This window comes from Haliaeetus leucocephalus, unplaced genomic scaffold, assembly GCF_000737465.1.
Source record: "Haliaeetus leucocephalus isolate CR32 unplaced genomic scaffold, Haliaeetus_leucocephalus-4.0 Scaffold216, whole genome shotgun sequence".
NCBI lineage: Eukaryota > Metazoa > Chordata > Aves > Accipitriformes > Accipitridae > Haliaeetus > Haliaeetus leucocephalus.
In genome coordinates, this window is record NW_010972652.1 from 437,781 (window position 1) to 455,546 (window position 17,766).

At 38.0% G+C, this 17,766-nt stretch overlaps 1 protein-coding gene across 1 annotated transcript in view; it reads left to right on the top strand.

Annotated features, from left to right (window-relative positions):
* The window catches only part of PCDH15 (protocadherin-related 15), a 369,468-nt gene that overhangs the window by 230,367 nt on the left and 121,335 nt on the right, over positions 1 to 17,766 (top strand). The window contains exon 17 of the mRNA XM_010566632.1: positions 8,921 to 9,049. Within this exon, the coding sequence (XP_010564934.1) occupies positions 8,921 to 9,049 (129 nt within the window). The remainder of the gene's footprint in view (positions 1 to 8,920; positions 9,050 to 17,766) is intronic.

A 17,766-nucleotide genomic window follows, 5' to 3' on the forward strand; every position in this document is an offset into this window, starting at 1 on the left:
CAGTAATGTGTAGTGTAAGATTGACTATACATTATGTTACTGTGTATATTCAGTAATACCACAGTCATGACAGTAAATACCATGGTCATGAATTCTTGTTAGACTGGAAAACATAAGTTGGGCAGACTGTTTTTCAGCCAGCACTGTACCTGCAAAGTTAGAGAGCCCAAGAGCAGACACGCAAAGCTCCTTGCCCTGAACCCCTCTGTAGCTGAGCGTGCCTTTCAGACAGATTTTGCAGGTTAGCAGGAACCTCTGTTCTTTTATAACAGCAGTGAAGTCTCCAGTTCTAAGTAAATAGATAACCTGTGCAAGAAGGCTAGGAGAATTGCAGCTGAAGGCTCTGGCAGCCCTCGTTCCTCACCTGTTTTGAAGTTCTTGGGTTTGGTTTATGATATAAAGACATTGGTAGACATGCCACAGCTTCATCCATTTGTGAATAAGACACTGAATCCTGAGCTTTTAGTTTAGATGCAGACCCATTTTTCCACAGTTTTGTCTCTGCCAGGCTGCATGACACACGTAGCCTACAATGGACGTTAGCCTCCAAGTATATTAGGTGATGTGTAGCACACAGTATGCTCTAAATTTGGGTGGTTTAGCCTGAGCTATATACCTTGGGATATAAGCTACCAGCTACTACTGCTGGTTCATCCCATAGAAACAGTAATGTTTCATTCCTGTGATATTGCGATCTGCTTGGACAGCAGATCAGAACTCTTTCTCTTTCACAAATGGTTGGAGCCCTGGCTGTTACATGGCCGGTCACTGGCATAACAGTTGAGACCTATCCCATCAGTCCCATGTGTTTGTCAAGGCCATTTCTTGAATGTAATGATTTTCTCTTAATTTCCCGCAGAAGTTCTCATCTTCTCTATTTTCTTTCTGGGTTCACGAGGTTTTAGTTTTGGGGGTTTGCTTTGGGGATTTATTTTCGTGTGTTTGATAGCTTTTCTCTTTGTCTCCTCCCCAGGCTTTTTCTGATCTTTTTTCATTAGTGTACTTATTGACAAGCTCCAGCCTTGTCTTTCCCTTCAACCTCAGTCTCTTCTCTCTCCTAAATTTCTTTGCAGTCCAGCTGGCCATTTCTTCTTTTTAACTTGGAGAGGTGTAGAGGGTCAGTAGATACCGCTTTTAAAGTTCTCATGCCTTACACTGGAAGGAAACAAGGTCTGAAAATACCTGAGGCTTGCAGCCTTGCTGATAGGAACAGAACGGAAAAGAATAACATGCTTCCCCTTCCCCATGGCCCGGTGGACGTTGTTTGTTGTGGTTATGCAGCTTCTGTGCATTCAAAAAGGTTAGTGAACAAGGCCATAACCCGTTGTGCATATTTACCCATCACTTTTTCTGACTTTGGCACTTCATTGTCATCCCCCACTACCAATCAATATTAGATTCCCATTAGCAACACCACTCTTCAGGCTGTCTTTCTCCTGGAGCACTGAACTTGGACAGCATGGCAATTTGCCTGTTATATAGTTTATGTATATTTTATCCTGGTCCTTATCACTGCCAGTATCTTAAGATCTGAGCAGCTGTTTCCCCTGTTTGGTAAAGAATAGCTATTGTTTTGGATATCGTAATTTAAGTGTAGTTTTCTTGAACTGAATATAGATAAGTCCTGATATGTAGATCAGAAGCATGATTTACAGTTTCTTTTTTGACCAAATAAGACCTTGGGCTTTGCCTCAGATCCTATTATTTGCAAACTAGTTATATCTAGAGATGATAGCGTTTGTCTTGGAGTTTGTCTAAATTAATAAACTTGCTTGACATCAGAGCTAGGAGTGTTTCCTCTCCAAGGCACAGAATGCTCTCATCAATTCCCAACTTCAATTTAAATGGCAGGGTACAAATAAAGTAAGTCATAAGTGAAATTTCCTTCAAATTTATCATCCATAACATTTATCAGGGCCTGGCATACTTAGGACAAAAGATACTTGTGGAGGCGATGTAAATGTTACATTTATTGCTTAGGGAAGAATTATATGTGTAAGAACTATTTTAGTGGCCCTAAGAAAGCTATAAATTGCAGCTGTTGATCTTTTGTTTGACTTATGTTTATTATAAAAGAGAAGTAAACACTGTTTGCTTCAGTAATAAATAAGAAATGCCTGATATGAGGCTCTACTACTTTTTTCCCTGCGTGAATTTCCAGTAATAGCTTCAACACTCCTTTCCAAACCATATTTGACAAATCTTTTGTAGAAATGCCTAGTTTTGAAACAGCCAAGGCAGATTCTTACCCTTACTGTATTACCTTGGTATTTGCATGAGGAGTATCCATTCAGTTGATATACAAAACCAGTTGTGAATTAGGTGTGTGTCTCACTACTTTGGGAAACCACTCCAGTTTGTTTAAAGACTTTTAGCAGTAATTAAACATATACCAAGAGCTTTAGCAAAACAGCAGCTCTGTTTCATGAGCGAGTGCTGTTTTACTGTCTCTTTTAGGATGCTCTGCAAAATACGGCAACTTTTCATAATTCCTTAAGATATTTATGAAACTATTTGCTTTTATTCTGAAGTATGTAATGAACAAAATAGCATGTATACAATCAAGGGAGGAAATTAAAAGATTCTAGCTGCAACTGATTTTCTTCAATCATCATCTTTCTCTCTATTTGTTTTCCCCAAGTTTTGCAAGGAAAAATCTGCTTCATGCTGCTGGTAATTCTAAGCATTGATGTAATTTTACTCTGCTATATGCAGGTCACCTTGCAGTGGTACAAGACTAGAGCCAAAGAGGACAGTAATTGTGTAGGGAGCTGGGACATAGGTTCCAGATATATGTTACAGCACTTGAAGTATGAGAACCAGTAAATAAAGAGAAATTAAATCTTTTTTTTGAACCTTGAGGATATGAGATGTCCAATGCAGCTATCTTTTTTTTCCCCACTAACAAAACAAGAAAGCTGGCTTTGCAGAAGTAAATGGGCACCGAGTCTGAACTTGTCTTTAAATATAATTTTTGCTGCTTTGATAGTCCAAGACAAGAATTACTCTTATAGCTCTTCATGTTCTTCATTACTGACTTAAAAATTTTGATGTGATGAGTTGTGACAAAGTTAAAAGCATCACCACCTTTCTGTCTGTGTGCTGGAGGTTTCCTTGGTGGAAGAATTTAAGCTAGTGACACAGAAAATGAAGTGGGGATTACGTGACTGTAGGAACAATCTCAGGCAGCAACTACTAACTGCAGTTGAAAATGGTAATAAGAAATGGTAGGCTTCTCTAATGGTACAAGAAACTGAGCTTCATATGAAATCTAGTGATCCTTTCTCAGTGTGTTTACTTTTATCCTCTCTGCAGTGCACTTTTTATCCCCAAAGCATGCATTCACTACCTGTGGTCCTTCTCGCCTGTTGACTAGTGTGCCAGATAGTTACTTGGCTGCTGTAAGAAAGGGTATGACCCACAGTCTACTTGCTTTCTTATTTTCTGTTCCAGTGACAGACTGAAAAGAGGTTATGGCTAGCCCTGGACATAACTTCTAGGCAATGACTACTTAGTCAATGTGATTTTAGTGTTGCTGGTGACGTTTTACATTATCCACAGGACAGATGATCATGATGTTACCAATACTGCTTGCTCCATGCTGCAGTTCTGAAAAAGCCACTGTAATTTATTCTAGTTGTCTAATAAAGGCTATTTCAGAATAGCATGTCAGTCTTAAGCTTTGGCTTGCAGAGAGCTTAAGCAAATCTTTGGAGCCATCTAATGGGGATATAAAAATGTTGATTTTATTAAATAATCTTTGATTATAGCAGTTTCTGACATTAATGGCAGAACTGCTGCTCTCTGCACCTCAAAGAAATAATGGTAGCCAACTGGCTACCATTTCATGTAAAAGATTGGCATTGCTCCATCAGTGGGATAACAAATGTTTCCTGTATTCAGATGAAATAGCAAGATTTTTGAGTATTCCCATATTCTTTCTCAGTTTCAGTGTTTGTTGTTCCTGATTTAAAGGAAGAGAACACAGGGGCATTGCTAGTAACACAGTTTGTTCTGAATGCTCCTCTTGGTGATCCTGCCACTGAATTCATCTGCTTTTGATAGTTTGCTAAATTGTGACTAATAAAAAAATGAGGATTATTTGAAATATTGGTCTTATTACAGGATCTTACTTTAGTACCCTTGGAAGTTTAGGAAGAACAGAAAATTTAATTTTATAAAATAATTTTCCTGTTTGGCATCCCAATAAAATATTACTCCTTTGCCAAAATATTGCTTTTTTAATTCATAAGTGAAAGTTTAAGTATGACTTGAAACTCAGTAACAACTGGAACACTATTCTGTGTGGCTGTGTTGGCTGGCGGGTAAGGTAGGATGCTTAAGATGAGTAGAATTATTGCCATCAGTTTGAAAAATACTGAAAATTCTCAAATAACGGAAGAGTCGGGAAACAATTCCAAATGTCTCTTCTCCACCTCTCTCTCTCCCTTCTTATAAAATCCCCACAAACTTTCTTTTTTTCTTGCAAAACTAGGCCAAGTAAAAACTCTGCAATGTTTCCAATTCTTGTTAGTCTGGGGGGTTAGTCTGTCCTGGAATCCCTCAGCACCAGTGACAAGTCCTATCCTATGTTACAGAATAACCTATAGAATAACTCAAGAAAGCTTTCACCGTTCACATACACAAGTCAGGCTGGTAGTTGCTTTGTTGCATTTTTCAGGTAACCCCTATGAAATGATGCAAAGGCATCAAAAAGATAAACGTAAAGATGTTCTTATCCAGGGAGTGCTGAAAGCAGGTTCCCAGTACCTGTCTATAATGTGAGCACAGTATAGAAAACTCTTTTGCTTTGTCATGCTGAGATGCTCTCATTTTTGTCCTCATGGGGAGAAGCTATTCCTTATGTCCAGTCTGAACCTCTCTTGTTTCAGTTTACACAAGTTTTCTCTCCTGACACTATCTAAGTATCTAGGTGTGGTCTTCCGAGTGCTGAGCAGAGGGGATAATCTGTTCCTTGGATCTCCAGGCTGGTCCCCTGTCCATACAGCCCATGAGCTGCTGGCCCGTGTTGCTGCCAGGGCAGGCAGCTGCTCCTGCTCCACTCCCTGTTTGCTGACACTCACAGGCCTTGGCTGCAGAGCTGCTCCCAGCTAGGCAGGCCCTGGCCCAGGTCCCTGCAAGGGGCTTGTCCTTCCCAGGGGCAGGACTGGGCATTTGTCCTTGCTGAATTTCATAGGGTTCCTGTTGACCCATTTCTCAGCTGGCCCAGGTCCTTCTGAATGGCAGCTCTGCCCTCCAGCGTACTGACTGTTACCTCTAGTTTGGTGTCTCCTGGAAACTTGAGAGTGTGCTTCATTACTTTCTCTACATTATCGATAAAGATGTTGAAAAGTATGTTAAAATTCATCTTAAAATCCAAGTTATATTAAGCAGAGCTCAGCCTTCACTGCTGCCTCCACTGTCTCAGGTGAAACCTGAGGCTGCTTTGATACTTCAAATGACCCCTTCTAGACTTAATCCAGTATTTCAGTAAACTCTGTATTTCTAATAATATTATAATGAGTGGGTTTCAAGAAGGCTTGAAAAGAAGAAAAGTTCCCTTTTTTGTTCAAGATGTAAAAGTATTGCTGCAGGGTCATGTTGTTAATAGCATGTTTCCAGAGCAGAGAGCTGCTTGCGTTTAGAAAAAACACAGTCATTTAGAAGTGCTCATAAGAGTTACTCATAACGTGTTGCTGTCTTTATCTAAAGTAAGTACGTGAGCCCGGCCGTTAACATGCACTGACGTACAAAAGTTAGACCTGTAAGTAATTCACAGCGGTAATTTTACTTTCAGCGCTTGCTTCAGAAGTTATCAGATGCAAAGGTATGTTTTGGTGGCTGTTCTGAGAGCTGCTGTGGGTTGATTCAGCATCATCAGAAGTAAACAGCCCCAGATTATCAGACACATCCCATTAAAATTATTTTGAATGGAAAAGAAATATTTTCAAAATAAGAACTACTTACTGTCTTAAGCCAATGTTTTTTATGCTATATTTCTCTCAGTTTATTAAATCTAAGAGTTTTTATTACCAGGCATTCTGTGGAATCAAGTTAGCTTCGGAAGATGGATTTACATTCAGTGCACGTCATCAGAGCAAACATTCCGGAGTGTGTTTTGTGTTGACAATGATGCATAAATTGTAAAGTGCATTTTCTTTACATAAATTGAATGCAGAAATGGCAGTTTCAGAAACAATTAGCAAGTAACTGAGCATAAGCAAATATAAGAAGCCAGCCTGAAAGCATCTTCTTGTTTGTTTCAAAATATTCTGTGTTCATTACTTTTTAACTATTAAGTAGTAATTGTATGGCGCTTATTGTTGAACAGACCTGTTTTCTGCATTTGCCTCCATACAAAAACTGTAGAAAAACTCTCACTCTGAAAAAGGTCTGTTGTGCATGGATATTATTTCTGCTACTTGTGTTGTTTGGGATCTGCTCTTTGCCGTGCTGCTATCAAGAGGGATTGCTAAGGAAGCCTGCTAGCACAGGTAGCACCTCCGTGAATACGTGGGACACTGTGCAAATGCACCAGCTGCATTTAAAGCTGTGAAAAGAGGCAGCTGACTCCAATGCTGGTGACTGGGCCACCTGCCAAGTCTGAGGATTTGGAAGGTGAAGGAGATTGACCTGTTACAGGATCTCCCCTGCAGAGAGTAAGTTATCAGATTGAACTGGCAAGGCAGCAATGAAAGCATGACCAAATGCTATTAAGATAGTGAGTACATTAGTTGTCCTTTGCAAGTGCTTTTCCCATGTGGCAGATAGGAGCTTGCCCCTTAATAAAAATTAGACGGTATTCTGCATTTGTTGTGGACAGTTACTGTGGGTACCTATGAGGATGTAAAACTGCTTGAGGTTTGTTACATGGGAGGTACTGCACCAGAAGATTGTTCAGAAAAGGCACACAAAGGTGTGGGTTTATATTCAGACTTTTTTTTGTTTTTAAGGGAGGATGGTTACAGGTTTCTTTATGAAACCTGTGGGGTGCCACATTCTAACAGGTTGGTTAGTCTTGTGCCTAAAGCAAGGGACTTTTTCAGGGGCTACATCTGCACTGTGTAATTGCTGTGACTGTAATGTCATAGAGATTTCCCCCAATGCAGCTTGATGCAAAGTAGTTCAGTATCAGAAGGCATCTAGATACTGCACAGGAAAGCTGATTTAATACACTGTGTTTGATTTTTATGCTGCACTTCACAGTAGCAGTGGCTGCAGCATAGACATCGTTACAAATATTACTGTCACTGGGGGAACAGTACAAAACAGAGTCTGGACAGCCAGCATTAGCAGTCTGCAGCAATAAGGCGTCAGTATTAAACTTCACACGTTTTTCTTTCTAGCATCTATCTCCCTTAGTGTACTTGTCTAACAGGCTGTATTTATAGAATAAGATAATGTTATTTTCTTTTCATATGAACTGAATGAAACACCGAAGGAAGCATTGATAGACTAATGACACCGTGTTATAATACCAGGTTAGCCTGCCCATCCACTGCTCCACCACAGCATCAGCATCAGTTTACACTGCTATTGGTCACGCCAGATAGTAATGCGTCTTGCTCCTGGGGAAGATGCTATAGCCTCCCTGCAATGTCTGTGCCTGTGCTTCTCTGTTCTTGCGATGAAAGGCTTTCCTCGTGTATAATTTCAGTCTTCCCTTACCATGGTTTTTGCCTAGTAGGGCTTCTCTTTTCTCTGGTGGTATGAAGAGTACTGTTCATTCCTTCTCTTTGCAACCCGTGTCACAGACCACAGAAACTTGCGTTATTAGCCTAAGCTCTTCTGTAGTTATATTTATAGGGTATAAAACAAAGGCATGTTTTTGTTGCTCTTGCCACAATGTTTAAATTCATGAGGCTCAAACTGAGGTATTTCACCTCAATGTGAAACTGTTAAACTTGAGAAACAGAGAAGAGATGCCAATGCTTAGGCATATTCTGAAATAACTAACTGCATGAAGTAACTAGTGTTAGCTGATGTTTCTAATATGATCTTAAACTGTAACAAACCTGAAGCTACAGTTCTCAGCAGTACTCGCTGCTGTGCTGGATTTGAATTTATGGAATAAAAGTATCTCTGAAGGTGTTAGCATTTGTTGAATTGATTTAAAATACAATAATGCATTAACTACAATAATGTATTAAATACAATAATGTGATGCTTTGTGTCTAAACACTCAGTATATAGGACCAGTAAAAAGGGATCTGACTCAAGCTGTGAAGATCTGCAAACAAAGTATTTCACTCTCCAGTTGCTTTGATTTGGATAGAAAATTTCAGTAGGAAGCACAGACATATTTTGTGAAAAATTGATGTATGTTAAATATAGTTAATTATGCAGTTCCCACTAGGCACCTCTCTATGTTAAAGTTGATGTGCTAATGCTTAATAACATGTCAGCATGATGTGGGTGAAGGATGATACAGACATCTCTGAGCTAAGGCCAGCTGAGATCACTATGGAGCTGTGGTAGCATGATTGTGCCAGCTAAGAGGCTGACTAATCATTTAAACTAGTCATCACAGTAGCATATTTTGATCAGTAAAATCAGTAATTTCTTTCCAAATTTGTAGTTCTGGCAAATTTTGACATTTCTAGCTTTTTTCCCCACTCAGAATGGAAGATCCTTAAAATACCATATAAGAAAAAACATATCTGATGTCCTTTGTGCATCTCTCATATATTATTCAGTCTCGAGCCTGTTTTGTCTTATAAGAAAAGAAAGGTAAAAATAAACTCTTCAAATGAATAATGCTCCCTGTTTCACAAAAACACGTGAAAAAAATTGATAATCTGTTTACTTCTGATTCTGTACTGGATGGGTCTAATATATAGCAGTAAGGTTGCTGATCAGCTGTCATCTGTGAAATTGTAAAATAAAGATAATTTGTTGATAATGTTATCTTTCTCTGTAGACCTCAACTGCTACTGTTAATATAGTGGTGACGGATGTAAATGACAACGGACCAGTTTTTGATATGTTTCTACCTAAAAACCTGTCTGTACAGGAAGAGGAAGCCAATGCTTTTGTTGGTCAAGTAAGGGTAAGTTATTAACTGTGCAGAGTTAAATTGTTTATTTTATTACCCAAATTATCCAGGCTATTAGGAAAGAGCACAAAATAATTGTAGCTTAGACAAACTCACATCAAAATGTCTTAGGTTTAAATGCAAACTGTCTATTGTCAGATATATTTATGTCAACAAAGTCATCAAAGAATTGATTTCCTTCTTCTCTATGCTTAATAGCTGAAAAGGCTTTTTCATTTAAAAATGGCACATTAAAAAAACTGTTTTTGAAGACATACCACTGTAAAAACTTGCTTATAACAGATTTACAGTGTTACAACATTGTCACCATGTTTTTATACTCTAAGTGATTTCTTTTAAAGTATTTTTCTAACATACTGAACAAGTGACACATATATATATATATATAAAAATTTGTTACACATATAGAAAATTTTAAGGCCACTAAGGGGAAAAACAAACTGATGACTGAAATAATAGATTAACTGTCACAAAAATAGATGGTGCTTGGGGTATTGTTAATTTGAGTGATTTGAAGCTGTGTAAATTTTTATAACATATATGGGTCTTCTGGGCTACCGAATGCAGATTCAGTCACTTGAAGCATACATCACTTTTTTTGGCAAAGTCAGTTTTTCCTAACATCACGTGAAAGAAGAAAGTATGAATTATTTTTTTTCAACTAGTAGTTGAATGTAATGTTTCATATTTTTTTTGGTGATGGGTTAGCACAAAAGTTGGATGCAGTATGAGCTGATAGGTAAAAGATTAATTTGGAAGCACTTTTTTTTCAGGAATTTAGGTGGAAAATTTGCCTTTCTTCCCGGTAGCGACCGTATCAATAGAAAATGGGAGCTCCTTACCTACTGTATTAGCAGTACCTTCAGAAGAAATAGGATGTTTTGGGTAGCATGGGAACCATACTGGGTAGCGTATAACCATACTAACGATGTTTCTTTCCAAATTTATATTATTCAGTAAGACATCCATCAGTGTTTCTTGTCTATCATCTTTCTTGTTAATTTTGTGTTCTTTTTGAGTGGACTTCAGTTGTTTTCTGGTATTTATAAATTGAAAAAATGGTTCTTTGGGATAGGTTTGTGTTTCCTTCCAATTTTGTTACTTTTTTAAGGACTTTTATTTCATTCAAGTTGTATTTTAGGTTTTGTAGGCTTCTTCAGCACAGTTTCATTTGCACTTATACTGAAGTGGTTCTACATATGTCTATGCTCTGCTTGCTGTATAACCTGATATCATTAAAGGTGCGTACTGCTCTGAAGCTGTCCAAGCTCAGGTGTAATCTTCAAGGGAAATAACTTTTGTCAGCATTGATGAAGATTACAGTTTTCCTAAAGCTTAGTTTTGTTACGCTAGACTGAAATATCAGCCATGTCAAAGGCTGTTTTGAAGCCTTGGACATACAGAAATTAGGATCCCTGCAATTAAATCAGTTTCCGTAAATCAGTAAGTTATTGCTTTGGTTTTTGTCATTGTGTTCATCTTATGTGGTCATTTTTCATTTTGCGTCCTAAAATGTACAGATGTGATACTTCACATCAGTACCACATACCTTTAAAATCCATTTTGTGTTTTGCTGGGTGCCCTCAAGGTGCAATAATCTTCTCAAACACTAGATTGGGTCTATTTTTAGTTTAGAGGGAACTATAAAATAAAACAAGTTATTGCAACGGAGCCTCACTATCTTATAAATTAATATAATTTCTAAGTTGTGTTGAAATGAAAATATTTTTTGAAGCTTTGTGATAGCTTATTCCTAGTTGTAGAATGACAGAAACTGGTTATATCATTTATTGTCATGTTTATCACCAGTCCTAATTCCCAGTATCTGGATGGAAAAAGCTTTCTCTTTATAGCACAAATACTGGATGTAGTTTCTACTGTTTCATATTCACAAATGCAAACAGATAGTATAGAACAGAGTGATCTGGGCATCTGGAATATTTTCTGTCTCCAGTGAGCTTATTGAAATAAGCAAGAGATTTTTATCTTAAGACCCAAGAAGATATGGGCCCTGCTGCTCACTGATGCAGGGAACATAGTGACAAAGGATATGGAAAAGGTACTCAACTGCTTTGATGCCTCAGTTGTTTTTTACTGGTAAGGTTTGGCATCAGGATCATCAGCTGCCTGAGCCCAGTGCCAGTCTGGGGGAGGAAAGCACTACCCACAGTAGAAGATGATAAAGTTATGGCCTGCTTAAGGAAATAAGACACAAGTAATGACCTGGATGCTGAAGGATTGATCAAACAACCTCCAGAGGTGCCTCCCAATCAAATCTGTTTTGTTTCTAACCACCTTACTATTTGAATGTATTTTATAGTGAAATCCATTATTTTACTCATGCAAGATCCACCAACATCAATTATTATATGGTTTTATTATTAGCAGTGGCTACTATTATTGTTATTTATGTTTTAATTTTTTTTTAATAATTGCCAGTTGACATGATAGTAATGCTGGTAGTCTGGGGATATATTCTATGATGTCAATAAGTAGAAAGGTAAAGCTGTAACAAATTTATTAGTACCTCTATTAAAGTGTTAGAAATAGCCCAGATAACATGTGAACAGCTACTGAAATGTTTTTCCTATTCTTGCCTTTCTACATGGGCTTTCTCTTTCTTTCATCTCCTGAGACTGCAAAACTTCATGTCTCTTGTCTGCTCATCTATTCTAAACAAGTGATGAGTCACATTCATACCCTCCTTTTGTTCCCTCTCCCCTAATACAGGTAAGTTTTTAAGCAATTTGGGGTACAAAGCAATTAGGTCAAACACTCCCATGAATAACTCCTGCCACAGACAAGAGATTTCTGTGCTCTCCTTTGTTTTGAGTGGGAAAGTTGGACTTAAAAAGGGATTCCCATAAGGGCTTAGGTAAAGTTTGGGAATTTGTTTCCCAAGGAGACATAGAACAAGGGCAACGAAAGATTTTCTGTTGAGGAGGGGAGGGCTTATTCCGGGCAGGGAGGCAGTTTTCACACTCTGAAGTGCTCTCCCTCTCTGCCACTCTTGATGGCTCTTTGTCTGCCAGCTGGAGTTCCTGAAGGCACTGGCAAAGGAGTGCTGCCTGTGGGGATTTGAGGAGCATACTGAAGATTAAAAGAACAAAAGCTAGAAAGGATAAGGCTGGAAGTGTAGCGGATGTATTTCAAATCCCTTTTATTTTACACAGTGTTGTCTAAATTGGGACAGTCGGAGGTGTATTAGATTCCCTGCTGCTCTTTCATGTCTGATCATGGGGATCGCCCAGCAAGACAGGAGGAGAATTACTGCATGAAGTTCTCTACAAAGGACCAACAGGAAACAAAAAGCTTCAAATGGGAAACTTGAAAATGAAATTCAGGCACCCTATTCTCTATTGCAGTCTCTAACAGCTGAGGTCCTGCTGAAGACAGGGCATCTGAATGATTTGCATTGTACAGTGTACTATTTATCAGTACCAGGTGCATAGGAGGTAAAAAAGTGGAATGAAATTTAGGTGGGGATCCATATATCAACTGGAAAATCTGCAAACAGGTTTGCATTCTTGTTCAGCGAAAGACTCTCCCAAGTAGTTTGTTATAGACTTTAAAAATGCAGTCTGTGGCTAAATAAGAAGCTGTTGACCTGATGGGGCCCAGGAGAGGAAACAAATCACTTGACTGAAGTTTTTATTCATCTGTGTTTTATATTTGCCCACATTCTTTCACACACATCCATCATTTGTTTATTGTGGGCATATTTTTCTGCCACTGATCAGCACTGTTTGAAATCTCCAACATGAACATGTTGGTATCAAGGGGAGATAGTGACATGAAAGGAAATGAGAAGGAAAAGAAGGATAAAGAATTACATGGTAGTGGACAAACCGACCCCTAATCAGATGCTCAAGTATCACTGGACCTTAGATCTCCCCTAAAATGGAGACAGTTTAAGTAAGCTCCAATAATGAAATGAATGTTTGCAAACAGTGTGTGTAATACCTCTGTCATCTGCTGCTTTTTATAAATGAGAAAAGAAATGCTTAAAGAAAGTAAGTTGTTCTTTAGGATGGCACCGTTCTACCTATTGGAAAAGAGAGCTTTGGAGGACTTTCTTTGATTGTACTATACAATGGAAGTATTTTGTTTCTCTATTTACATGTGAATTCATACCTGTGGTATATATCCAATAGCATCTGTCCACTACAGAACAAAGCAAGGCAAAACTGTAAGACAAGTGAGATAGAGACAGCCTATATGGTACTAGTCTACTGATTCTAGACATTTTCTTTTAATGGTATAGAAGTATTTTAATTGTGTTGTGTAAAGAAGCAAACTGTCACTTTTGAATGCTAATGAAATGTAATTATGGTGCCGATTTCATAACACGGCTTTCTGTCTGTGAATATCAGTGAATTCTTACAAGCTTCTATTTGTATTTAAATTCATAAGGTGGTAAACCCTGCAAGTCTCATGATTTAAAGCCCAGTTTAAATTTCAGAGCTGTTGGTAAGGCTTGTTGTGTTGGACTAAATGACCTCTGGAGATCCCTTACAACTACATGATTCTGTGTTTCTGTACACACGAAAACCACTTCAAATGCTGATAAGGTATTACATTACAAGATCTTGTTGTAAAAAGTCTAGAAAGGAATCTTGCTTTACCTAAATCACCATTGTCATGTTTTCTGCATGAAGGCTCATAGAACAGGGTATGATTTCCCACAGCCTACACTGTAGATTACACCTTACCTGTATTAAAAATACCAGCTTCTGAAATGAAATTCTCAGGTCCCCTCTACCTTTAGACAACTTGTAGGAAAACTAGAGGTGGAGGAAAAAGAACAAGACCAGAAAAAGAGGAGATTTACTGTCAGGAGAGGACTGTCTATGAGGGAAAGGAATTAAGCCTTTGGGGACGAGTGAAATCACAGCCTCTGAAGTAAATCTCAAATACCCAGAGTGAGTCCCTAACTATTGCTCACTGCATAATACAGTACCTAGCAACGCATTTCAAATTCATCTAATATATGTAAAAACAATACAAGCAGCTAGGATTTTAAAGTCAGAATCCATAAAAAATTTATCAGAATCTAAAATTGGAGAATGATAACATGGCAGATTGACCACAACCAGAGAAAATACAGACTCTTGTGTTTGGTTGCAATATGTGCATCTGTATCACTAATATATCTGTTACCATTTAGTGGTATGACTGCCACTGTGTCTGTGTGTGTAGGAATGAGGTGCGGCTTTCCAGTGCAAAATAGCTCTTAAACTGTTATTCTTGGGCTTCTGTTTGTGCTCATTTCTGTAACTTCTGTGTAGTTTCTTATAAGTGATTGGATCATCACAAGGTCATTTTGAGAGACCTTTGTGGTGTCATTTCCTTGCAAACTTGTTAAGAAAGTTGTCTATGTGGTAGGTTAGAGAGATCTTTAGTAAGGCTTTCAGCACTGTCTCCCTTAAGATCCTCATAGAGATGTGGTGACATAAAGACTTTCATAGTTTCATGTCAGACAAGATGTGCGGAGGGGAGAGTACTTCCAATAGGGCATGAATGTGCTCAAGTCCTGTTGCGAGTGCTTTTATTCTTGCTTCTTGCCCAGCCCATCTCAATTTTGTCAGCCCCTAGTACCTGATCAGGGCGGAAGAATTGTAGCTTCTCTGAATCACTGCATCCACAGAGTCTGCCTTTAATTTTTTGCCTGTGCATGATAGGGCAGGCTCATGTCAGCTTGGTTGAATGCTGCTTTTAAAGTTGTGTGCGGAAGAGGTGCTGGGATTTGCTTTTGATTTAGGCTAAATGGTATGCTCCTTGTTTTCCTCAACGTGAGAAGTCTTGGGGAATATCTTCTTTCAACCTAGAAGGGGGCATATGCAAAAAGGATGAGATGCAGAAAATGTTAACTTCTATGAATAGCTTTCACTATATATTTTAACTTAATTTTATCTTTCTTACCCCTTGTAGTCTCTCAGATTTTATCATTCTCTGTCACAATAACTATTAAAGGCTGCATCTCTGCTTAGACAGTGAGAAGAAATGAAATGACAGCCATTGCTGAAGTCGATGTCATCATCCCATGTGCTTCTAGTTGAATTTTCACCTGTTTGTTAACAAGCAAATTCCTTCAGCCTCTTAAAACAAGATAGATGTTTCAAGTCCAAACCTGTGGCATGAGAAGAAACAGATGCAGTCGTAGATTTGTGCGCTTTTTTTCCATCTTAGACCAGTAGTGCTAGGTAGAATTAGCTTCTTTCAGCTGATGCCCTAAAGGGTCGTATAACTCCTGGAGGGTGTTTCGCAGCACATGGCTGCGGCCACACTCCCTCTGCTTTACAGCGGTTCCTTGAACTTATGTGAGCTTCAGACACAGATCAAATAGGTTTAAAAAGCTCCTCACCACCCATAAGATGTGTAAATGGGGTGACTTTTTAAACTAAATGAATTTCAAAAGCTGTGCTTTTGTCTTTCTTGTTTCCGATATTATATTTGTCCATTAATGTACATCTTTGTCTTCAGAGTAATAACATCCGTTCTTTAATGCAGTGGAAATTTTGATACTTGTTATCAGAGAAGCATTTTAACCATTTTCACAGTCACGGCAGTTGATTGTTGAGAGTCCAGGGATTTTTGTATGAAAAGAATTCTTGTTTTTGTCTGCCTGACACCTTGCATCCCAGTGTGTTTTTAAGCCCTTTTATCTATTTCAGCCTGATGGCATACTAAATCTTCTGAATCAGGAGTTTCATGTCTCTAATACATGCCCATTTAGTATTTTGATGGCTGATTCTGTTTGTTTATATTTGGTTGCTCAGATTTCTGTCACTGGGATAAGAAATTATGGTTTTCCTGAGCTTACAAATTAGAATGGTTTATATTGGGCCTTCTAACTTTTGACTGCAGTCTCTCATTATAGATGTTCTGTGATTTGAACTATTGTCTAGATGAGTGATTCCTTTTTGAAGACTGCCTGGTAGAAGGAGAAGTTGGGGAGTTTTCTTGTGATACATGTCAGGTGTCTTTTTTCTAATATTCAGACCTTGTGGTCTTCATATCTGTAATTGATTTAAGAAAACTAATTTCCTTTAAGTATTCTTCTGTGAATGAGAGAAGACAACAGAATGCAACCGAGAGCGTTTTAAGAGTCCGACTGGTGCGATAAGTAGTTTCAAATCCAAATGTTGGCTGTTACGTTCCAGCTCAGATTCTAATTCTAATATTCTCTAATTAGGTAGGCTTATGAGGAGAGCCAGCAGTCTAGAGAAATGACAAAAATAACTTTAAAATGGATTAACGTATTAGAGAAATGTTTGGGAGCCCAGCTAAATGTGGAGATTTTAAACAATACATTTCATCTGTGATTTAGAAAGCTTTAAGTTTTATTTTTGCTAGTGTGTATATTCATTGGTTTAATCTCTGAATTCCATGATCATATCATTGCCAAAGAACATACTCATCATAAAAGCAAAATTTCTAATCATCTTTCAAGTGAAAACAGGCAGTGCAAGTCTCTAAATTTAGGATTTGGTTGCGTGCCAGACTGAAGGAATCTTGTCTATTTTTAAGTGTTACAATGAGATTAACTTTTGTAGGAGGTTCACCAGGCCATTAAACCATGTTTTTGCAGCCATGAGCTCTCTGATTTTAATTTATTTTAATTTATATTTGCTTGTAGCGTTTAACTGTTCTTACTGTGTAGTTTTATTTAGAGTCACATTTAATGGGTTTCTGAACTAACCCTCCAGATTGCACTGGAATTAGCATTGACTATGAAAGTAATTATCAAAGGTTTTTCCTATCTTGTGTAATGGCCAAAATATGTTGGTATTTGAAAATTTACCATGTGTTACCTTTACCCTAACAAATTACTCTAAGTATAGTTACGAGAAAAATGATTAGCTGTTATGACTTGGTAGTTCAATAAGATACTTTTTCTTTTGAAAGGTTCCTGGAGGATATACACAAAACCTGTGGTGTTTTTCAAAAGCATGTGTGTGTAAGGCATTATTTTGTTCTCTTAAAGAAGTAGGAGTTGCCTTGAAATTTCAAGATAGCCAAAATTTGAGGGTGCTGCCTCTGAGTTTCATTTTTGCCTCTCCAATTTTTTTAGACCTGCTACACCCAATTGGACTGCCCCAGCCAGTGATAGATCACTGAATTTTCTCCCTGATACTACAATGTCCAATTTTATTTTATATTCTTTGTCATCTTTCTTCATCAAGTAATTTTGTACAGGCCGATAATTCGGAACATTTAAGATTTATCACACATTGTAACTAAGCCTCTGTCTCTTCTTGCAGTGTAACGTTAAGTTTTGTGACATGTCAGAAATTATATAGTAGAATCAAGTAAGTTACAAAGCCTTGTGTATACTTTTGGTTGAGCATGAACACAGAATAAAAGCATTATATAATTTCTTATCTGAAACTTGTACAAAACCTGCAGTCCTCTAATCCTGCAAGTCTGCAAAATATTTTTTTTCTTTATATGAATAATGTAATTTAAATGTCAGTTTTATAGGAAGTTCTGCAGAAATGAACTCTTGCAGGTTTTGGGGCTGCAAGGGAGTATTGCAACTATCTGTAATGGGCATACAGCGATGCCATGTATGTTTAGAGCGTGATTTATTAATCTAACTGCATGAAATGAGAAAAGTGTGTGAGAAACTGCTGATGATACCGGGAGGACAAAAGTATTTTCTTATTTCCTTAGTTCCTTTGATGTTATTTTGAGTCCAGCTGACAGAA